Raw genomic sequence first — 25,087 nt, forward strand, 5'->3', positions numbered from 1 at the left:
GCTTGTGTGCTATTATGTGCTTAGCTGTTGTGTAGCTGCTAGTTCCTCGTAGCCTATAGCCCAACATGTTTACCTTTTAAAAATGATTTCACTAAAATATAAGAAAAGCCCAACCTTGTGTTTTTATTGGAGGACTTCCAGATGTTAACTGGCTGTTCAGCTTTCCACAAGACTGCTTGTATCGACGTGCTTATATTCGAGATTTTAAATGTAAGTCGATATGAGCAGATCTAATTTTTTGCTGATATACTTAATACTGGACCGGTACACCCCCTGTCAACCATAAATCCACCACAGGGTGTTGCGTTTTCAGTATGTTATGACTTTGTTAATAAAACCAGCTTAAACACTCAAGTTCTAAAAAAGACAATAACTGGATACATTTAATATTTGACTTCTCTTGTGACCATTTAGGATGCTGATTGGCATGGCAGCAACTTTGGGATACCCAAACTCAACTAATCAGGAATCATTGGCAAGCCATTTTCAGTAATCGAGACAAAAAGAAGGGGTAACTAACTTCTTAAGCGGGTTTCAAACAAATCAACCATAATATCAATAACTCTTTCAACGCTGCAACACGGCAACCTGACAATCATATGCGATACATTTCTGTATGAGTGACACTTCTGTATATTCTGACAAATACCTGGCTTGTAGCTCAAGTGTCCGCTCCTTCCCTGAAACCTGGAATGTGTGCGGGTAATCCTCATTGCTAGTTTCTAGGACTTTCATGCCGTCGATGCCGATCCGCGTCCTGACCGTGTACTTGTTGCCACCGAGGCTGAATTTGGGAACGCAGTACAACAGCATGTTGTTGAACTGGCAGGGAAAGAAAACATGTCAACAATTATTAGGTACGACAACATCGGAGAGAGACTTCCAGCTGTGTGGGAACAGAGCAAGGAAATACTTTTTCTCTCCCACTACAGCAATTACCTGCTTGGATCAGTTTGGTGTGACAGAACTTAAGAGCTTCGACCTCAATCAAAAACCTTCGGGATGAATAGATCACAAACTGTCAGCCTGAATGGACGCAAATTCAAACAGACACGCTCTAATATACCGAAGAGTTGGTCAACTCCATATTTTCCCACATTTTACTTTCTGTAAGGGTCTTAGGGGCCACATACCTACAATGTTGGATACTCGTGTTAAAAATGATAAAGCATCAAACTCTAATGTTCATGCATTTTGGCGTGAAAGTTTTGGATGCCTCCTTATTAACGTGCTGAAGCTTCTTTTAAGGCCAAGTCCCCTTCTACTGTTTCCACCCCGTCCTCCATGTTGTAGTTTTTAGCGCTTCCGTTTTAAGTCTACTGACGGAAAAAAGTTAGAACTATAGGCTACTATACACTACAGCGAATATGCATGTACGAGCCAGTCTGCCCAACAACAAGAGGAAACAGAATATTAGGAACTGATTGACTACAACTTTGGACTACAACTGAATACAAAGCTGTTCAGGTAAACCTCTACCACAGTGGTTCTTAACCCTGTTTGAGGTACCGAACCCCACCAGTTTCATATGCGCATTCACCGAACCCTTCTTTAGTGAAAAATTAAATGTTTTTTTTCAAATTCAAGACAAAGTTATATGTTTTTGGTAACACTTTAGTATGGGGAACATATTCTAAGTAACAAAGACTTAATTTAGAGTTTTTTGGACACTAGGGGAACATATTCTAAGTAACAAAGACTTAATTTAGAGTTATTTGGTTAGGGTTAGAGGGTTAGGGTTATAATAAGGCCATGCCAAATAAGGCATTAATAAGTACTTAATAATGACTAGTTAAGAGCCAATATGTTACTAATTTGCATGTTAATAAGCAACTAATTAATGGTGAATATGTTCCCCATACTAAAGTGTTACCATGTTTTTTTTACTGGTGCACAAAATGAACCGTGCATGAACATCACCTTGTTCAAACAACAAAACCAACACAGTGCATAAACCCACAACAAATTACACACCTGCAAATCAGTGTGACTTCTGCTGTCGCCGTATCCATAATACGCCGATAGGGAGAAGTTTTTATTTACATGTTGAGTCGGGTGTGTTTTGACCTCCGCCGAACCCGAGCCCGACTCACCGAACCCCTAGGGTTCGATCGAACCCAGGTTAAGAACCACTGCTCTACCATATATGGAAATGTCCGCTCGCATAACTAAGGTCAAGTACGTCACTAAAGTGTCGAATTCCAAATGACTCGTTTGGAGCAAGTTTAGAAGAAGGCAAGATTGTTTTATAAATACCTCCGCAACATATGGGGATTCCAAATACACAACAACAGGTAGCAACAGGTAAGAAAAAATTGTTCTGCATGAGAGCCAAAGGGGGAGGAGTTCTGTATAAGGCCAGCTGATTTTGAGGAAACACAAGAAAAGGTAACCTAACCTTGGGCAACAACACCAACATGCGACAAATGCTGGTAAAAGTAGCTTTTTCACGCAGTTCAACTGAATCGACAGGAGAGTGTGCAGGTGTACCTAATTTATAAATGGTTGATTTATATAGGCTAGTAAGGTAAGGTTTTGTACCTGACAAGTTTCGGCTATCTTGCTTCTACCTTACTAGCCTCTATAAATCAACCATTTATAAATACACATTAGTAGGCTAAATGAACCTCTTCAACATATAGGTGTACCTAATGTTGTGACCGGGTGAATCTGTACATTGTTAAAGAAGTTTATTTTCAACTGTGTCTGAAAGTAAAATAGTACTGACGACACTACAAAGATACATATTTAAAAAGTGTGCATTTTTAAAAGATGTGAAGTGTGAAGTGAATTACATTTATATAGCGCTTTTTCTCAAGTGACTCAAAGCGTTTTACATTGTGAAACCCAATATCTAAGTTACATGTGGGTGGCACTGGGAGCAGGTGGGTAAAGTGTCTTGCCCAAGGACACAACGGCAGTGACTAGGATGGCGGAAGCAGGGATCGAACCTGCAACCCTCAAGTTGCTGGCACGGCCGCTCTACCAACCGAGCTATACTGCCAAGATAAATCATGGTACTTTTGGAGAGGCTGGGGCGTGGTTACATTTGCAATCTGGGACAGCCTCCGCTAGGACGTCACCCCGGCGATAATGGATGGAACACTGTACATTTATTTTCTGTTATTTTTTTTGCAGGCCAATACAAAAACAGACTTCATGCTACAAACTTAGCTCCAAGCCGCACTTTGGACACCTCTGCTTTAGGTGTACTGGTCTGGTGTATCCAACTTTTGTCCAAACAGTGTAAGTTTACGACCATACTTGTCACAGTTTTTGTTCCTGTGGTAGAACTTTCATGCTCTAAACTTATTTACAAATGCAAATGTTGACAAGTATGGTTGATGACATCTAACAGGATGAGGAAAGTGTTGCCTCAGCACATTTCTGTGCAGTGATGGTCTCACCAAGAAGAGGTATCTCTCCATGGCGGAGGTGTTCCTGGCTGCCAGCTTCAGGATGTGACCTTCTTTGATGAACTCGTTAGAGGGATTAACGATGTCCTCCTCCTCGCCCACCATCTCGTAAATCTCCATCAGTTTCTTTAGATTCTCCTAAACGACGACAACACTCTGTTTGAGGATGTTGGGCTTTTGAAATGGATGAAACAATCGTACTTACAGATTTGCGTATGGCGCTGTTGGAGTGAGTCGCTGCCGTGGCGATGATTTCTAAGGATTCTGGGAGAAACAAAAAGGAGATGTTTTGATTCAATGACTAAGCACATGACCAGGCTGAAGGTTACACTGCTTTTTAACTACAAAACATGCAGAAGGAGAATGTTGCAATACTGTCGATGAGAAGAAATATCTTAATTGTGTTATAAAACAACTGTCCATTTATTGAATCTAATATTTATTAACACATTTTACATTTATTTAGCACTTTATGCATTTTTTAACTTGTCAAGACCTCAAATGTGTGGGAGAGGATTCTACTTCTTCTATCTGCATATATTATTTTTTATTTTTTTTAATGTTTTTGATTCATTTGTGTCGTTTTATTACAATATATTTTTTCAGCTCAGTAAATTAAATAAAAAAGTATATCAAAAATACGTAACTTTAAAAATGTATAAATATACATAAAATAAAATAAAAATTATGTATTATATTATTTTATAAATATTATCAATATACAATGTTACGTATAAAGCTAAAACAATAAACAATAAAATACATATTTTTTTAAAATAAATAAAATAAAAATGTTTTTAACTTCCTGCAGGAAGTTAAAAAGTTGCTGTATCACCATTGTCCGGCTAAGTCATTATTCATGCAGTCATTGTTCAGTCCACATGTCAATAATTATTTGCAGCACCGCATCTTTAAGAGGTCATATTATGATCCCTTTTTCTACTTTTAAAACACTCCCTTGTGGTTTACAAAACATGTAATGTCGGTTCTTTGGTCAAAATGTTGCAGATATTCTGATTTGGAGACCATCTTCAAGCCGCTTTCTGAACGTCTCTTAAAAATGTTGTGGGCTGTCTCATTTACGTGCCTCCATCTCGACGATGTACAGTATTTTCTCTGCCAGCCAAGCTGTAGTTTTTAGCGCTTCCATATCGAGTTTACTGTCACAAATAAGCCATTTATAATACTTTGTAGTATAAATGGCGACAGCGGAGGATTTTAGCATGCATGTGCATGTAAGAGCCAGTCTGCCCAACAACAAAAAGATGAAGATAAATAAAGAACTTAGTGACTACAACTTTGGACTACAATGGCGGAGCAAAGCTCTTCGGGTAAAACTTTACCATATAGAAAGATATCTGCTGACGTCACATGTTGTTGGGGCAAATCTGAAACGGCTTGTTTGGAACCAGACAAAATTGTTTTATAAATATCTCCTTAAAGCCTCCATGGTTTAAATAAAAAATGTTGGCTCCCAAATACCCCAAAACAGGTGCCAACAGGTAAGAAATGTGGGTTTTGCATAATAGGATCCCTTTAGTACTAGTTTAGATGCTTATTATTATGCTTATTTAACATTTTTGAATAAAAACAATTACAACCTTTTAAGTGACTGACTTTTTAATATTAACTAGATGAGGCAAATCCTGAAGGAATTGCGTGTGAATGCTCAAATACCGAAGTTGAACTGAAATCTTGGAATTTTTTTAGAATTGTTGAAGTAGAGCACACAATTCCAAAACAGGATGAACATTTTGAAGTTGGAACAGTTTCAATCAGATGAAACATGTGGGAGTTGTGGAACTTTGAAGAATGTCCATTGATTTCAATGGGAATTTTCCCTAAATTTGGGAGTTTCGTGAAAAGCCGGAATTTTTTTAAAAATGGTAAAAAAAAACCTTGAATGGTATGAATGAGTTGAAATATTGTTGTTGTTGGAATTTTCCAAATTGGTCGAGAAATGTTGAAGTAGTAACATGTTGAATTGAGAAATGGCATTACGGAATTCCTGGAATTTTGGGAAAACCAGCACTTTTTCCAGTTCAAAAAACAACTTTGTTTTTTGTCCTAATTAAGAGGATTTGAAGGTTGAAATGTGTTGAAAAATGTGGAAGGAGTAGTTGCCAGAAAAAAGGGTGGAAATAGGGCTTTGTGAAACTAGGAATTCTGGAAAATATTGGAATTTTTTTGAACTTGGAAAAGGGGAAGTTTAAATTTCCAGAATGGTGGAATGTGTTGAAGGTAGAATGGTTTGAATCGGTTGAAAAATGTGGAAATGGTGGAAGTTTGAAAAACGGCCAATTCATTTTGAATGCGAAAAAATGTCCCGGAAAACCTGGAATTCTGGGAAATCTGGGAATTTTTGGAATTTGTCAAGAGAAAGCCAGCGATTCCCGAATAGGCTGAACAGTTTGAAGTTGCAACGGTTTGAATCGGGTGAAAAATGTGGAAGTTTGAGCAAAAAAAAATCTGGAGAAGAAGTTGAAGAAGTTTAATAAATAGATTAATTTTGGTGTAGAAAACAACCAAAACTTTGGAGCATTCACACAATTATGTTTATATACACTACCATTCAAAAGTTTGGGGTCACCCAAACAATTTTGTGGAATAGCCTTCATTTCTAAGAACAAGAATAGACTGTCGAGTTTCAGATGAAAGTTCTCTTTTTCTGGCCATTTTGAGCGTTTAATTGACCCCACAAATGTGATGCTCCAGAAACTCAATCTGCTCAAAGGAAGGTCAGTTTTGTAGCTTCTGTAACGAGCTAAACTGATTTCAGATGTGTGAACATGATTGCACAAGGGTTTTCTAATCATCAATTAGCCTTCTGAGCCAATGAGCAAACACATTGTACCATTAGAACACTGGAGTGATAGTTTCTGGAAATGGGCCTCTATACACCTATGTAGATATTGCACCAAAAACCAGACATTTGCAGCTAGAATAGTCATTTACCACATTAGCAATGTATAGAGTGTATTTCTTTAAAGTTAAGACTAGTTTAAAGTTATCTTCATTGAAAAGTACAGTGCTTTTCCTTCAAAAATAAGGACATTTCGATGTGACCCCAAACTTCTGAACGGTAGTGTATGTTGGGCCACAACCCGAATGAGGACAAGTGGCTGTGCCGCGGCACACTGGTTGCGAATCACTGGTTTATAAAAATGGATGTGTGGATCTATGGTGCCTTATTCAAGGGTATAGATATATGGATGGTACTTTATTCTACATATTAAAGTCATTATTATTATGTGCAGCATCACCACTGAGCCTGCATGTGAAGGTGAGAAGAGTTTGACGTACTTTCTGAGTCTCGTCGGTCAGGGTCGTCTTGCGGAAGCTTCTTCAGGTAGTCTTTGAGGAGCATCTCGTAGCGAGGGACTCTCTGCACGGGCTCCAGCATGTGATGTTGAAGTGTAAGGCTGCCACAAACTTCCTGACTCTGCACACAAATAACCACATTCATAATCAATACATGTTTTGGGTGAATATGTTGTACTGTGGTGTGAAAACTTTTGTTCATCCAACACCTGTATCTCCTGAATGATGGCCTTGAATTGAGGAGAACGGTCCGTCCATTGTTTCAACAACTCCATGGCCTTGTCGAAATTCTTCACGTACTCGGCGTACATCTTGAGGAAGGGCGTGAGCTTCTGCAGGATGTCTCCAAGGCGAGGTGTGGATGCCCTGTGGAGTGGCAGACAAGAATTTGAATGCCTCAAGGAGGGTGAGATGTTTGCAGGATCCAAAACAACCGTTACACGAGCTCACCATTCTCCCATACGTTTCTCCAAGTCTGGCAGCAAAAACTGGCTGTGGAAGGTGTTGATGGAGGAGATGTTGGAGAAAATGTTCTTCACCACATCCACAGGAAATGTTCCTTTGTTGGCTTCCTCCATGAGCTTGGCACAAAACACCTGTAGAACGGAGCACACTTAATCACATCTCTACTGTGACAATTTCAGTTTTTTGCCGATCTGATAAAAACAGAGCAATAATGCGCATCTCCTCATCTCACCTGATCCAGCAAGTTCAGTCGAGTCACGTAAGCCTTTTCTGTATGCAAGAGCTCGCTGGCGATTTTCAACAGCTTCTGTTCATTTGTCTCCTGCAGAAAAATGAAAAAAGCATTCAATTATACATTTGAGCGCAATGTTTTGCTGGTTCATAATCCAACATTCTTTCCCAATGATTCATTTATTTATTTGTGGCGGCCCACAACTCAATAGAATTTAAAAGTGTCCGACATGAAGTGTGACAAGCATTTAGTCGGTAATCAAATAAAAGCAGTTATAAAAGGTGAAGTTTTTTTCCACAAGAGACATGCAGCGCAGCTCCACAAGCATTAACACTGCTGTGAAATGCGAGGCGTGGAAGTGTGCAGAATAACTCAATAAGTGTAAGGCTGCAGCTAACGATTATTTTTCTATCGATTCATCTATAGATTATTTTTTCGACTAATCGGTTAATGTATAGATTATTTTTTTCGATTAATCTATAGATTATTTTTCCTTTTACCGATTATTTTTTTATTCAAAATGAAGATGAAAAAATACATGTAGGCCAGTTTTTTCAAAAGGCATGGCTTTTATTTACAAAAAAAAATAAGTATGGCCACTCAGTCAACATTGACAACAACATGACTAAATATTCTGTAACAATGTAAACATTTAAAACTTTTAACCTTTAACAAAATTAAAAGTAGCTTATTTGCTTTTTAATGTGCAAATATAAAAGTCAACATCCAGTGCAAATCTTAATATTCTGCAATAGTATAAGCATTTCAAAAGTAAAAGTATTGCTTATTTTGCTTTAAAATGTGCAAAAATAAAGATAAACATCCAATACAAAAAAGTGTAAAACGAAATATTCTGTAACAACAGTGTAAACATATCAACAAAAGTGAAAGTATTGCTTATTTGCTAAAATGTGCAAAAATAAAGATAAACATCCAATACAAAAAAGTGCCAATCTAAATATTCTGGAGCACTGTAAACATTAAGTATTGCTTTTAAAATGTGCAAAATAAACATCCAGTCCAACACAGTACACAATAACCAATTCTACTCATTCCAGTGAGTGACTAACAGTTGTAATGAAGAAAGGTTAGCATGTCTACATGCTCTGGTTCTTTTCATGTTTACAATATTCCCAGCAGCTGAAAATAGGCGCTCAGAAGGGGTCGATGTGGCTGGAACTGAGAGGTAATTAGCCTTCACCTCAAGCCAGGACTGCGAGCGAGCTGAGCTGCAGTTTAAGTTTCTAGAAGGTCAACTGGCTCATAGTGATGTTACTAGTAGTTGACTGGGAGGTGTTTATTATCATTTGGGGAAAGTCCGTTGCCTGATGCTCAACTGCTAAACACCTATCTGCTCCACGCTGAAGCGCTGACTACATGCGCTCTGAATACACACTGCTGGTCCATCAGTGTTAAATATTATAAACTTATCACTTTCCTCCGGCACTGTTCCCCTAGCATTCAAAAAAGCGGTTATTCATCCTCTGCTCAAAAGACCTAACCTCGATCCTGACCTCATGGTAAACTACCGACCGGTCTCCCACCTTCCGTTTATTTCCAAAATTCTCGAAAAAACTGTTGCACAGCAGCTAAATGAACACTTAGTGACTAACAATCTCTGTGAACCTTTTCAATCCGGTTTCAGGGCAAATCACTCTACGGAGACAGCCCTCGCAAAAATGACTAATGATCTATTGCTAACGATGGATTCTGATGCGTCATCTATGTTGCTGCTTCTTGATCTTAGCGCCGCTTTCGATACCGTCGATCATAATATTTTATTAGAGCGTATCAAAACACGTATTGGTATGTCAGACTTAGCCTTGTCTTGGTTTAACTCTTATCTTACTGACAGGATGCAGTGCGTCTCCCATAACAATGTGACCTCGGACTATGTCAAGGTAACGTGCGGAGTTCCCCAGGGTTCGGTTCTTGGCCCTGCACTCTTTAGTATTTACATGCTGCCGCTGGGTGACATCATACGCAAGTACGGTGTTAGCTTTCACTGTTATGCTGATGACACTCAACTCTACATGCCCCTAAAGCTGACCAACACGCCGGACTGTAGTCAGCTGGAGGCGTGTCTTAATGAAATTAAACAATGGATGTCCGCTAACTTTTTGCAACTCAACGCTAAGAAAACGGAAATGCTGATTATCGGTCCTGCTAGACACCAACATCTATTTAATAATACCACCTTAACATTTGACAACCAAACAATTAAACAAGGAGACTCGGTAAAGAATCTGGGTATTATCTTCGACCCAACTCTCTCGTTTGAGTCACACATTAAGAGTGTTACTAAAACGGCCTTCTTTCATCTCCGTAATATCGCTAAAATTCGTTCCATCTTGTCCACTAGCGACGCTGAGATCATTATTCATGCGTTCGTTACGTCTCGTCTCGATTACTGTAACGTATTATTTTCGGGCCTCCCTATGTCTAGCATTAAAAGATTACAGTTGGTACAAAATGCGGCTGCAAGGCTTTTGACAAAAACAAGAAAGTTTGATCATATTACGCCTATACTGGCTCACTTGCACTGGCTTCCTGTGCACTTAAGATGCGACTTTAAGGTTTTACTACTTACGTATAAAATATTACACGGTTTAGCTCCAGCCTATCTCGCCGATTGTATTGTACCATATGTCCCGACAAGAAATCTGCGTTCAAAGAACTCCGGCTTATTAGTGATTCCCAGAGCCAAAAAAAAGTCTGCGGGCTATAGAGCGTTTTCTATTCGGGCTCCAGTACTCTGGAATGCCCTCCCGGTAACAGAGATGCTACCTCAGTAGAAGCATTTAAGTCCCATCTTAAAACTCATTTGTATAATCTAGCCTTTAAATAGACCCCCCCTTTTTTTAGACCAGTTGATCTGCCGTTTCTTTTCTTCTCTCCTCTTCTCCCCTGTCCCTTGCGAGGGGGAGTCGCATAGGTCCGGTGGCCATGGATGAAGTGCTGGCTGTCCAGAGCCGGGACCCCGGGTGGACCACTAGCCTGTGCATCGGTTGGGGACATCTCTGCGCTGCTGACCCGTCTCCGCTCGGGATGGTTTCCTGTTGGCCCCGCTGTGGACTGGACTCCCGCTGATGTGTTGGATCCACTGTGGACTGGACTTTCACAATGTTATGTCAGACCCACTCGACATCCGTTGCTTTCGGTCTCCCCTAGAGGGGGGGGGTTACCCACATATGCGGTCCTCTCCAAGGTTTCTCATAGTCATTCACCGACGTCCCACTGGGGTGAGTTTTTCCTTGCCCGTATGTGGGCTCTGTACCGAGGATGTCGTTGTGGCTTGTACAGCCCTTTGAGACACTTGTGATTTAGGGCTATATAAATAAACATTGATTGATGATTGATTGATTGATTGGCTGGTAACGCTCTGAATACGCACTGCTGATTGGCTGATAATGCTTCGTGTGTACCAATCAGATGGTTGTGTGGGTGGGACAATGCTGCGTGCTGAGACAAAGGCAGAAGGAGCGAAGCAGCTTGTTAAGACTTTAGCAGCTAAAGTTAGCTTTAGCTTAGAAACTCGTTCGGTACACCCCCGTACCGAACCGAAAGCCTCATACCGAAACGGTGCTATGATAGGCCATTTACGCTCGACACAGTGTGCATAGAACAACATTATTAGGCTGTGTATTGAAATACTTCCACACTTTTGACGACTTTTGGCGTGATTTTTCCCCCTCGCTCGCACCGCCTGCTTTGATCATCTGCTTTGCGCTTCGCCATGACGGTAGTGTGACGTAAATATGCGACGCAAAGACGCACAAAAACGGCGTCGACGTATTTATGTAACCGATGACGTCGACTATGTCGACGCGTCGTTTCAGCCTTAAATAAGTGTGCAGCCCAGCTTTTGACGAGCATAGTCATTACTAAGACGTGGGAAGAAGACAAAGTCTAGAGCCATTTGTGGACCACAACTTGTGGCACAATTTAGAAATAACACACAAAAAAACCCAACTGAAAATTTGCGGAAAAATCATGTACTTTTGTAGGTACCAACAGAATTCTGGCAGTACTACCATGTATTGATTCACCTTAAATCAAACAGTTCTATATTTCGATACCTTGGTTGCAGACTCTGCACCCGCTCAAACACTTGGCGAGGAAGCGGCACTCAGTCAAACTGCCTCGAGGTAATGCTGCAATTGTCAATGCCATCAAAGCAAGTATGCCTAACAGAACACTAGTTTGATGCTAATTTGTTTTGGCTTTTCCATATAAATGCTAATGATTAGCATTAGCTTTTTTTTAAATGGCAATTTCAACACCTCCAAATTTACAAAACAAAAGTACATTACGTTACTGCTTAAATTTTTTTTAGGGCACAACAAAAGACTGCATTCAGCGTAATGGCAAAGACTACTTCCTGACTAGGCAAAACACTAGTCTTTAAACTATTGCCATCTAAATCTTGGAATTGCAACTGCATGCTCTGCAAATGAGACTCAGAAGTGTAAGAAATCAAGATATAACAAATAGACAGCACAGTTATCACAATCAGCTCACTGTTAAAGGCCTACTGAAAGCCACTACTACCGACCACACAGTCTGATAGTTTATATATCAATGATGAAATCTTAACATTGCAACACATGCTAATACGGCCGGGTTAGATTAGTAAAGTGCAATTTTAAATTTCCCGCAAAATATCCTGCTGAAAACGTCTCGGTATGATGACGTTTGCGCGTGACATCACGGATTGTAGCGGACATTTTGGGACAGCATTGTGGCCAGCTATTAAGTCGTCTGTTTTCATCGCAAAATTCCACAGTATTCTGGACATCTGTGTTGGTGAATCTTTTGCAATTTGTTCAATGAACAATGAAGACAGCAAAGAAGACAGCTGTAGGTGGGAAGCGGTGTATTAGCGGCCGGCTGCAGCAACACAAACACGTAGCGGCTACGTCGTGCCGCTATGTGCATGTCACGTACGTAACTTTGGGGACTTTGGGGAAATATATGTGCTGTATGAACTTTGCGGAGGTGAACGGTTCCTTGGGGTGTGGGATTGAGTGTGTTGTGCGGGTGTTTGATTTGTATTGGCGGGTTATATGGACGGGAGGGGGGAGGTGTTTGTTATGCGTTAATTTGTGGCATATTAAATATAAGCCTGGTTGTGTTGTGGCTAATAGAGTATATATATATGTCTTGTGTTTATTTACTGTTTTAGTCATTCCTAGTTGAATATCAGGTCCCACCCGCCTCTCACAGCATCTCCCCTATCTGAATCGCTTCCACAGCCCTCTAATCCTTCACTCTCACTTTCCTCATCCACAAATCTTTCATCCTCGCTCAAATTAATGGGGTAATCGTCACTTTCTCGGTCCGAATCGCTCTCGCTGCTGGTGGTCATGATTGTAAACAATGTGCAGATGTGAGGAGCTCCACAACCTGTGACGTCACGCTACTTCCGGTACAGGCAAGGCTTTTTTATCAGCGACCAAAAGTTGCGAACTTTATCGTCGATGTTCTCTACTAAATCCTTTCAGCAAAAATATGGCAATATCGCGAAATGATCAAGTATGACACATAGAATGGACCTGCTATCCCCGTTTAAATAAGAAAATCTAATTTCAGTAGGCCTTTAAATGTTGAGTAAAGATTTTATTAATAAACAAATTAACATTTACGTTTTTGTAGAATTTGTTGCACTTCCTATTTCCAGCTGGGAGATGAACTTATTATAACCAAAGTCAAGCAGGATTTTTGCTGTTATGCGTGCACACACAGTGCATGTCAACAGAAGCGCGTGGCACTCGAGTGCATTATTGACACAAGCCTCTTAGTGGGCGACTGTGGTGGAGCTCAGCTGGGATCTTAGCAGGTAATGACAATGTTGGAGTCGGGAAAGGACAGAGTCGAACATAGAATTGTAAGACATAAGTGTTACTAACATGACCAATAGGGCGAAACAAAGTAAGAACACAAAAGGAAGTGTAGCATCAGTAATTAACTTGAATAATAGCATTGTAATTATTATCATTATTATTAAAGAGATACTTGACTAGAAATCAAATACACTCGGTACAATTTTCATTGTATGCTCCATACATGAGAATCCAGTCAAATTATTAGAAATATTTCTGATTATGGTGCAGTACAGCTCAACACCACTAGAAACTACTTGTGTAAACAATACTGACAGAGACAGTGAAAACTGAGCTGTCACAATGGATTGTGACAATACATACTTTTGAGTGATAACTATATTGTTTTCTAAAGTGGACCTATTGCGCAAAACCAACTTTTCTTACTTATCGGTACCTGTTTTTGTGTATTCGGGATCTGACCCAGAGAGGGACATGCGGTAGAAAATGGATGGATGGATAGATAAGTCCCCAAAAATTGAAATAAAACCATGGAGGCATGGCGGTGATATTTATAAAACAATCTTGCCTTCCTTCATACTTCTTCTAAATAAGCTGTTTGAAATTTGCTTCAATAGCAAGGTTTTTCCCAATTGTGACGTCACCGGATATCCAAAAGCTCTCCGCGCGAGTCTGCCATTGTAGTCCTGCGTCAATAAGCTCCTTCTTTTTCGCTATTCTCTTGTGGGGCAGACTGGCTCGTACATTCACATGCATCCTCCGCTGTTTCCATTTCTAATACAAAGTAGCGTATAGTTCTAACTTATTTATGCCAGTAGACTTGCTATGGAAGCACTAAAAACGACAACATAAACGACGGTGGTAAGACGCTGTCAAAGTTAAAGTTAAAGAACCAATGATTATCACACACACACTAGGTGTGGTGAAATTTGTCCTCTGCTTTTGACCCATCCCCTTGTTCCACCCCCTGGGAGGTGAGGGGAGCAGTGAGCAGCAGCAGTGGCCGAGCTCGGGAATCATTTTGGTGATTTAACCCCCAATTCCAACCACTGATGCTGAGTGTCAAGCAGGGAGGTAATGGGTCCCACTTTTATAGTCTTTGATATGACTCGGCCGGGGTTTGAACTCACAACCTACCGATCTCAGGGCGGACACTCTAGTGGGGGGACGTAAATAAGACAAAATAGTGCATCCTGAAGAGACGGTCAAAAAGTGGCTTGAAGATGGTCTGTAAAACATAATCTTTGCAAAATGTTGATCAATGAACCAACATTAAATGTTATTTAGACCACAAAGAAGTGTTTTAAATGCAGAAAAAAAAAAAATCGTCTATGGTCAGGTTAGCTGAGGCACAAGCTTCACCTCCTCAGACTGCAGACATCGTTCTGGATTTGAGATATTTATAATATGTAGAAAACGAGGTATAATCCTTAGGCTCCCACGGGCTAACTCAGCTGCTTAGACATTTGTTGTTCCTTTGCAGAAAATAATTTGTCCCAGAGAACACTTTCACACCACGCAGAGGGATTGCTTTCAAATGCCAGCATTATACAGAGGAACACGTTTATGTCGACGCCCCTCAGACTGGCTGACGGACGACGACATAAGCCATACTTGCCAACCCTCCCGTTTTTAGCGGGAGACTCCCGGCATTCAGCGCCTCTCCCGATAACCTCCCGGCAGAAATTTTCTCCCGACAAACTCCCGGTATTCAGCCGGAGCTGGAGGCCACGCCCCCTCCAGCTCAATGCGGACCTGAGTGGAGACAGCCTGTTCTCACGTCCGCTTTCCCACAATAAAAACAGCTTGCCTGCCCAATGACGTCATAACTGTAGAATGATCGAGGGCGAGTTCTTGGTTTCTTATGTGGGTTTATTGTTAGGCAGTTTCATTAACGTCCTCCCAGCGCGGTAACAACACACAACAACAGCAGTCACGTTTAGTCTACCGTAAAGCAGTTCGTCTGCCGTATACAGCAATGTTGTGACACTCTTAAACAGGACAATACTGCCATCTACTGGATAGCCTCCAGAACACTGAAATTCAAGTATTTATTTTATTCATATGTATAATAAAATAAATAAATATATATATATATATATATATATATATATATATATATATATATATATATATATATATATATATATATATATATATATATATATATATATATATATATATATAGCTAGAATTCACTGAAAGTCAAGTATTTCATACACACATATATGTATATATATATATATATATATATATATATATATATATATATATATATATATATATATATATATATATATATATATATATATATATATATATATATATATATATATATATATATATATATATATATATATATGAAATACTTGAGTTGGTGAATTCTAGCTTAAATATATTCCCCTCTTAACCACGCCCCAACCACCCCCGACCCCCCACCTCCCGGTATCGGAGGTCTCAAGGTTGGCAAGTATGACATAAGCAGTTGTCGACATAACCGAAACTGAAACCAGCCATTGCCTGACTTGTTACTTTCACTGGAGACATAATAAATATGCTTTACATCATTTTCCTCTATATGTTGCTGTGGTACATCCATCCATCCATTTTCTACCGCTTTCCCCTTTGATACAATCCAGAAATATACTGCCAAGCTTTATTTTGAAACATATTTTGCACTGAACAGGAGATCACTGTGTGCTTGTTTTAATGCTGTGCAAGTAGGACTGCAGCTATCGATTATTTTTGCAATCGAATGATCTATCGATTAGTTTGTTCAATTGATCGAGTAATCAGATAAAACACACTTTATAATCTCAACTCGTAATTCAGGCAAAATAATTTAAATAAACAAAATATTTTTCTGCTTGCAATAACCATCATTCTCTTTTCTAATAAATGCACATCATCACCTGTGAAATTGCACTTTTAACACGTGTGCATTAATAAAAGTTAGATAAAAAACTGCAGATCACAGCACCCACGCATCATCGCTCTCATGTGCAGCGGCCTTGTGGAAACTATGTCCACGTATTTAAAGTTCTAGACACTGATGCGGTCTGGTTTTGATACATTTTAATTAATTCCACTCATTAAATTATTAATCTAAGCAAAAACATATCAATCAAAGCTTTTTTTTAATCAAATTATTGATTTAAACAATTAATTGTTTAACAAGTGGCTGGCTAGTTTTTGTAGAAAACAGGGACTAATGTTTATTGATAATTGGCCCTCTTTCTGGGGGCAAACCGGGCTTGGTGAGGAGGGGCGGCCTTCCCCCTAACCGGGAAGGCGCCATCACGCTCTCCATAAATATAGACCACTATTTGAGTCACACTTGACTGACTACACTAGAGTAAGCTCGGACACAGGCAATTACAGTGTCTGATAGTCCGGGTGAGGAGTCAGTTTAGCTAGAACTAAGCAGCGCCAGGCTGGAAAATTCCTGCACACATAGCATTTGTCCTAGAATAATACACAACTCACATAATGTTTTTTCTGCAGTGACTGTGCCATAGGTGAACATGCATTCTACTGAGGTGGCAAATTATGATGTGTTAAATCTATCGCAACACCAAGCAAATAATGTCAAGATCCCCATCATATCAATTCCTAGATATGATCGAAACTATTTAAGACACACTACACAAAATAAACGTAACGTTATTAATATCAGTACTACGGATACCATTAACAAAAATTCCCCAAAACAGCGCACTACCTATAATATGGGCTTTTTAAACATCAGATCATTGTCTCCCAAATGTTATTAGTTAATGAGGTCATTAGAGACAACAATCTTAACGTCATTGGTCTCAGCGAAACCTGATTAAAACCAGATACATTTTTCCCGCTTAACGAGACATCTCCTCCTAACTATACGAGTGTACATATTGCCCGTCCCCTTAAAAAGGGGGAAAGGGTTGCACTAATATCCAATGAAAACCTTGTAATAAATATAAATCATTTGAGGTGCTTACTATGAGGTCTGTCACACTGCTACTTCTCTATCTGGCTGTTTTCTATCGAGCCCCTGGGGCCTATTTGGACTTTATTAGTGAATTTTCAGACACGCAGATAATATAATTATAATAGAGGATTTTAATATTCATATGAATACCCCTTCAAACCCTCCAGACTATAATTGATAGCTATGGTCTTACACAAATAACAAATTAACCCAGGCATCGCAACGGAAATACGATAGACCTCGTCCTTTTCCGGGGTGTCACCCCATGCAAAGTTATGGTACTCCCGTACACTAAAGTATTGTCCAAACATTACCTTATAAAATTTTAAGTTCTGACTCATTGTTAACAAGCTACTAATAACCAATGCTTTAGCAGCCGCAACATTAATGCTGTCACAACTACGACTCTTGCTGGCCCACTGCCTTCGGTAATGGCACCATTCCCAAATTATGTGGGCTCTATCGATAACCTCACTAACAACTTTAACGATGCTCTGCGCAACGCAATTGATAGTATAGCACAGTTAAAGCTAAAGAAGGCCCCTAAAAGGCGTACCCCCTGGTTGTCTCTCTTTTCTGCTCTGCCCCCCTCTCCTGCGTGGAGATGTTATCTGGTGACCACGGATCAGCCTCCACGAATGTAGCACTAGCTGTTCAAAGTCGTGATCCAGGATGGACCACTCCTCTTTGCATCAGTTGGTGACGTCTCTGCGCTGCTGACGTGTCTTCATTCAAGATGAAACCTTGCTGGCCTCCCAATGGCCTGGACTTTCACATGAAATCGGGACCTGGGGTGGACCACTACTTATGCATCAGTCGATGACGTCTGTGACATGTTTACATGCAAGAGGATCCCCGGCTGGCCCCACTATGGACTGAACTCTCGCATTTTTAAATGTATCCACTCGGCATCCATTGCACCGGTCATCTTGGGGGGTATTTCCACATTTGCGGTTCTTCCCAAGGTTTCTCATTGTTCCCATTGGGTTGCGTTTTTTCTTGCCCTGATGTTGCATCTGAGCCGAGGATATTGTTGCGGCTTGTGCAGCCCTTTGAGACATTTGTGATTAAGGGCTATATAAGTAAACTTTGATTGATTGAATACTGCAACATATTTCGACATAAACGGACAATTTTTTTCATAGAAATTTTGGGTCGGCAAAAGCAGTCAAGCATACTGTATATGTAGATGTCGACTTAAGCGGGCCTAAATGCCGACATACAGTAGACGTACTGACATAAGTGGGTTCCACTATAATACTCAAAACATTTTTCAGTTTAGTCCTTCAGCCTCTCATAGCAATAATATAGAGATAATTTTTTGTCTTTACTACCAAAGCTTTTTTGACACTGAATTTATCTAACTACATTTTTTGCATTTGAATTGTGTCAACTGAATTGTTTTTGCATCAAATTATGCTGAGAATATCAGTTAATAAAAATGTGAGCAAAATGCGTGTGTCTAAAAATTAAGTCTATTAAACTTCAATGTATAAAAATTCAGTGCAGAAACATTTGTATATATAACTAGATACCTCATTGGCTGGTTCTGAGACACACCCATTGCTTTAGTCTTAAAGGCCTACTGAAATGAATTTTTTAAATTTAAACGGGGATAGCAGATCCATTCTATGTGTCATACTTGATCATTTCGCGATATTGCCATATTTTTGCTGAAAGGATTTAGAAGAGAACATCGACGATAAAGTTCACAACTTTTGGTCGCTGATAAAAAAAGCCTTGCCTGTACCGGAAGTAGCGTGATGTCACAGGCTGAAAGGCTCCTCACATTTCCCCATTGTTTACACCAGCAGCGAGTGCGATTCGGACCGAGAAAGCGACGATTACCCCATTAATTTGAGCGAGGATGAAAGTTTCGTGGATGAGGAACGTGAGAGTGAAGGACTAGAATGCAGTGCAGGACGTATCTTTTTTCGCTCTGACCGTAACTTAGGTAAAAGGGCTCATTGGATTCCACACTTTCTCCCTTTTCTATTGTGGAACACGGATTTGTATTTTAAACCACCTCGAATACTATATCCTCTTGAAAATGAGAGTCGAGAACGCGAAATGGACATTCACAGTGACTTTTATCTCCCCGACAATACATCGGTGAAGCACTTTAGCTACGGAGCTAACGTGATAGCATCGTGCTTAAATACAGATAGAAACAAAAGAAATAAGCCCCAGACTGGAAGGATAGACAGAAGATCAACAATACTACTATCAGGAGACACCGAACCAAACACTGGACATGTAACTACACGGTTAATGCTGTGCCGCCTGTCGAAGCCTAGCAATGCTGTTGCTAACGACGCTATTGAAGCTAACTTAGCTACGGGACCTCGTCAGAGCTATGATAAAAACATTAGCGCTCCACCTACGCCAGCCCTCATCTGCTCATCAACACCCGTGCTCACCTGCGTTCCAGCGATCGACGGCGCAACGAAGGACTTCACCCGATCATCGATGCGGTCGGCGGCTAGCGTCGGATAGCGCGTCTGCTATCCGGCTCAAAGTCCTCCTGGTTGTGTTGCTGCAACCAGCCGCTAATACACCGATCCCACCTACAGCTTTCTTCTTTGCAGTCTCCATTGTTCATTAAACAAATTGCAAAAGATTCACCAACACAGATGTCCAGAATACTGTGGAATTTTGCGATGAAAACAGAGCTGTTTGTATTGAGATACAATGTGTCCGAATACTTCCGTTTCAACCATTGACGTCACGCGCAAACGTCATCATACATAGACGTTTTCAACCGGAAATTCCCCGGGAAATTTAAAATTACACTTTATAAGTTAACCCGGCCGTATTGGCATGTGTTGCAGTGTTAAGATTTCATCATTGATATATAAACTATCAGACTACGTGGTCGGTAGTAGTGGGTTTCAGTAGGCCTTTAATTTACCGGAAGTAGGTTTTGAGTTTTGAAGCAACACATTTTTCTGCAAAGATTTTTTTTGTACTAAATTGGTATACACTGAACTTTTATCAACTTGATTTCAAAACACTGTATTTTGACAAACTGATTTTTTTATACACACATATTTTGCTCAAAAATTCTTATTCAATGAAATTGTCAGCAAAACTCTGTGTCAAAAAAAGCTTTGGTAAAAGAGACACAGATGAACCACAATGCATTTTCCAAAAGGCAATGTAGAGGTTGCTATGATATGCTGTGATCTGTTTACCAACACATTGCCTAAGAATAGTAGCAGACTGCAAACAGGTTATAAATACGTTACACGGAGGACAAAATGAAGAATCTTGGACTAACCTTCTGTTCTGTGCCGGCCTCTTCGTTTGCATGTTCCTGTTCTGTGCTTGTCCCAATGTCCTCATTCTCATGGGAGCTCTCTGAAGCAGTTCTGTGCGGACTCGAGTCCTCATCCCTCCTGTCTGTGCTCCCCATATCGCCGTTCACTATCCTCCCATTTTCACCATTACACGCCTGTGTCTCCTTCTTCTGCTCCATCTGCGTTAGGACCCCGTTAGCCGTGGGTATGTGTGCATCCTGCGCTTTGGATGCCACCGAGTCCAGTTCTACTGCCGAGTCGTTCTCCTGGATCTTGGCGGGCTCCGACAGCCTGTGGGCGGTCCGGTGTGCGGGGCTGCTGTGTTTGAGAGGCGAGCTATCTCTCTTGTTGTCTGTGCTGCTGCAAGAACAGAGGAAAAGGTGAGCAGGAAAGATGACGGTGGAAAGACACAAACAAGGAGCAGGTTGAGAGAAGAGCTGGTTCAGGAGCTGCTTGAGCCGGCATGTTAATCAGGAAGTGGGGGAAGAGTAAGCGGAGAGCTTTTGCATGTGAGTGTGAGAGTTAAAAATAAAACTGCACTGACTTGCAGACTTCTATCTGTCCTGTAGGGTGAGTGTGAGGCACAGGATGAGTGTGTGAGCGTGTGCATGGAGTTGCAGTAATGAGGAGGACAGGAGCAAGAGATGCAACCTGCTTACTCCCCAGAGGTACAACCTGGCCTACTTTCACACACACACCTGTGTTACAAATTTGGCTGTAAAATAATTTATGATCCTCTACTTTGTCAACTTCAATGAAACTATCTTGCAAATATACATTGAAATACACACGCACACACACACACACACACACACACACACACACACACACACACACACACACACACACACACACACACACACACACACACACACACACACACACACACACACACACACACACACACACACACACACACACACACACACACACACACACACACACAACTCTTCTACATCCTGTCGGCTGAGCAGCTGTTTCCATGCGAGTAGGCTCCTGTGCCTTTCTTAAAGGGGACCTACAGTATGATGAATTTAGTCTTTTCTAACTTAATAACTATGTTACAATGCAGCTGGAACGTCCGTACAGTCATCTCTCGTTTGTCGCCATTAATTGGTTCCAAACACAGATAAATTAATTTCCACTAAGTAGTAATCATTAATGAAGGGGTGTAGCGGTACTGTAAATACTGCGGTATTTCGGTTTCAACGTTTTTACAATAATGCTGTGACGCCTGACGGTATCAAACAAAAATTTGGTGTGTAGTTTTTTTCTGGCGCTTTAGCGTTGGTCGGGTCTAAATATAACCTACATCACCCAGAATCTTTTTCGCAGTGCGGGGCGGCGAGGATGGGGTGTAAAACGCCGTAAGCAGGGAAGCGAGGTGTTAGTAGTCGATGAGAAGAATAGTTTTTTTTAGATATTTCCTGAAAAATATTTTTATAACAGGAAACACCCTGGAGAAGTCGGCACCTTATAAACTGTCATCCAGAATATATTTGAAGCCAGCGAAGCCGGACATCAGTTTGTGAGGAGGGACAAGCGGTAGAAAATGGATGGCTATTTACATAAGTACAAGTTAAATTATTATGTAACTTTTCTTAGAAACAGCATTTTCTAGACATATACAGTATTAAAAATGTCCACTGTGGAGGACACTAGTGCTCATAAAGTAAAAGTTGAAAGACATGAATGTCTACATTGTCACTTTGAAGACACGCAACTTACTTTTTTTTTTAAATATTTCCTTGGAACAGTGGATGTCCCTGCACAATTCTTTGCATTTAAAAAATAATGTTTGCAGTAATAAATATGATTAGAACATTTTTGCACTATGTTTGTGTTTAATTACAGTAAGTGTGTTTATCCTAAACATTCCTGCTACTTTATTTTACACGTTATATAATTTTTAAGTCTTTTTTTTGGACATGTACTACAATAATATCGTACTGTGGCTTTAATAGTGTGATGATATTGTGCCGTGAGATTTTGATACCGTTACATCCCTATCTGAAGCTGCAGTATTTGAAGTACAATATTCCTTCTCGTTCCACGCCCTTACGCCTGTTCAATGTTTATAAAGCAAATACTTTAAAATAAATACTTATGTGTTTATTTGTCCACAATATTTGGGCCACTACGAAATTGGATCAACCACTGAACTCAATGACATTGCAACATTACGACTTGTTTTGAGAAAACTTAAGAGAAGGTAAGATAAGTATTATTTTCATCTCAATTTGGCATGTGCATAATAACACTGACGTGCAACATACAGTGACATAAATGCTGCTTAAAACAGATTTTTCTATGCAGGTCTGAATCGGTCCGAGAGTGTGCAGGTATACCTAATGTTGTCTTCAAAATTTTACAGACAATAACCCATAATGATGATCTGGGGTATTTTTTTAAATTAAATATATTTATTTATTTTTTAACTATATTAAGATTTATCAAAAATAAAAAACTAATATGAGGCCACAAGCTTGGCACATCTATCTTTGGGCCGTTTCACCCATTCCTCTTTGCAGCACCTCCCAAGCGCCATCAGGTTGGATGGGAAGCATTGGTTTTCATCCAGGATGTCTCTGTATTGACGCATTCATCTTTCCTCTATCCTGACTAGTCTCCCAGTTCCTGTCGCTGAAGAACATCCCCACAGCATGATGCTGCCACCACCATGCGTCACTGTAGGGATGGTATTGGCCTGGTGATGAGCGGTGCCTGGTTTCCTCCAAACATGACACCTGGCATTCACGCCAAAGAGTTCACTTTTTGTCTCATCATACCAGAGAATTTTCTTTCTCTCAAGAGTATTTCAGGTGCATTTTGGCAAACTTATTACGAAGAAATGGCTTGAATTTGGGCAATTTACCATACGGGCCTGATTGGTGGATTGCTGCAGGGAAAGTTGTCACTTCTGGAAGGTTCTCCTCTCTCCACAGAGGAATGTGATAGCTCTTACAGAGTGACCATCGGGTTATTGGTCACCTCCCTGACTAGACTAAGATGAATGCAGCAATGTATAGAAACATCCTGGAAGAAAACCAACGCTTCTCATTCAACCCGATGAAGCTTGAAAGGTGCTGCAAAGAGGAATGGGCAAAAATGCCTAAAGATAGGTGTGCCAAGCTTGTGGCATCATATTGAAAAAGACTTGAGGCTGTAATTGCTGCAAAAAGGTGCATCAACAAAGTATTGCACAAAGGCTTTGAATAATTATGTAGAGGTGATTTAAAAACTATATTTTTTAGTTTTAATAATACATTTGCAAAATTTTGAAAAAAAAAAAAGTTTCACATTGTCATAATGAGGTATTGTCTGTAGAATCTTAAAGAAAAAAATGAACATTCCATTTTGGAATAAAGCTGTAACATAAAAAAATGCGGAAAAAGTGAAGCGCTGTAAATACTTTCCAGATACAAAGTATATGATGTTTATTTTCGACCATGTCTGGATAAACAAAGCAGTGACCAATTCAAGATATATTTTTAAACAGTCTACATTTATACATTATGATACTTTAACACAATTTACATACAATACAATTTACACCAAAGCATATTCAATATGTATTATCTAGACCAATGGTCCACAACCTTTTTGTAGCTGCGGACCGGTCAACGCTTGAAAATTTGTCCCACGGACCGGGTGGGGGTGGGGGTGGGGGGTGGGGGGGGGGACTATGGTATTTTTTTTAATTTTTTTTTTTGTCATAAAGAAATACAATCATGTGGGCTTACGGACAGCATCCCTGCAGACTGTATGGATTTATATTGATATATAATGTATATATTGTGTTTTTTATGTTGATTTAATAAAAAAAAAAATATATATATATATATATATATATATATATATATATATATATATATATATATATATATATATATATATATATATATATATATATATATATATATATATATATATATATATATATATATATATATATATATATATATATATATATATATATATATATATATTTTTAAATTTCTTGTGCGGCCCCGGCCCGGTACCGACCACTGATCTAGACCACAAGGAAGTGCTTTAAATGAAGAAATCATCATAGGTCCCCTTCAACATAATTCTTAGCAAATGTTTATCTATAGCTGCAAAAGAAACAAAAGCTCTACACTCCAAGTCTTGCAAAGTGTTATCTTGTAGGTTTTGTACTTTACACAGCATGTCCGGTAGAAACAGGAAGCGTGTACAAATAGAGGAAGAACGACACACTGGTGCAACATTGCAGGTCCCCTGTTGTGTTTCTACACGAAACATCATTGTCTTAAATCCACTTTTGGTGCAGCTTTACATGAAGTACATAGGCTCACTGGTTCGTCGCCTCGTTGGCCATGTGGTCGCTTTGAAGCCTTTAAGTTTCATGTGAACCAGATTAAGATATTAGAAGGCTAATTCTGTTCGTTCTCTCTCCTGTTTGGAGCCTCCAGAGGGTTAATCCCAACAAGTGAAAAAAGGACACAGCCAGCCGCTCTGATTAACCTCATTTTCACTTCTAGAAGTTTTTAAGATTCTAA

The 25,087-nt window shown here is 39.9% G+C and overlaps 1 protein-coding gene across 6 annotated transcripts in view; it reads right to left on the reverse strand.

The window, feature by feature from the left end:
- The window catches only part of fgd4a (FYVE, RhoGEF and PH domain containing 4a), a 132,207-nt gene that overhangs the window by 10,842 nt on the left and 96,278 nt on the right, over positions 1-25,087 (reverse strand). For 4 of the 6 annotated variants that reach the window (XM_062036208.1, XM_062036206.1, XM_062036209.1 and 1 more), the window contains 8 exons: positions 20,528-20,906; positions 7,435-7,524; positions 7,188-7,333; positions 6,947-7,103; positions 6,720-6,858; positions 3,622-3,680; positions 3,408-3,554; positions 650-822 (listed from right to left, as the gene is read on the reverse strand). In XM_062036208.1, the coding sequence (XP_061892192.1) occupies positions 650-822; positions 3,408-3,554; positions 3,622-3,680; positions 6,720-6,858; positions 6,947-7,103; positions 7,188-7,333; positions 7,435-7,524; positions 20,528-20,906 (1,290 nt within the window). The remainder of the gene's footprint in view (positions 1-649; positions 823-3,407; positions 3,555-3,621; positions 3,681-6,719; positions 6,859-6,946; positions 7,104-7,187; positions 7,334-7,434; positions 7,525-20,527; positions 20,907-25,087) is intronic. The other 2 variants (XM_062036207.1, XM_062036211.1) reach the window with 1 other exon arrangement.

The sequence above is a fragment of the Entelurus aequoreus genome, linkage group LG24 (assembly GCF_033978785.1).
Source record: "Entelurus aequoreus isolate RoL-2023_Sb linkage group LG24, RoL_Eaeq_v1.1, whole genome shotgun sequence".
Lineage (NCBI taxonomy): Eukaryota > Metazoa > Chordata > Actinopteri > Syngnathiformes > Syngnathidae > Entelurus > Entelurus aequoreus.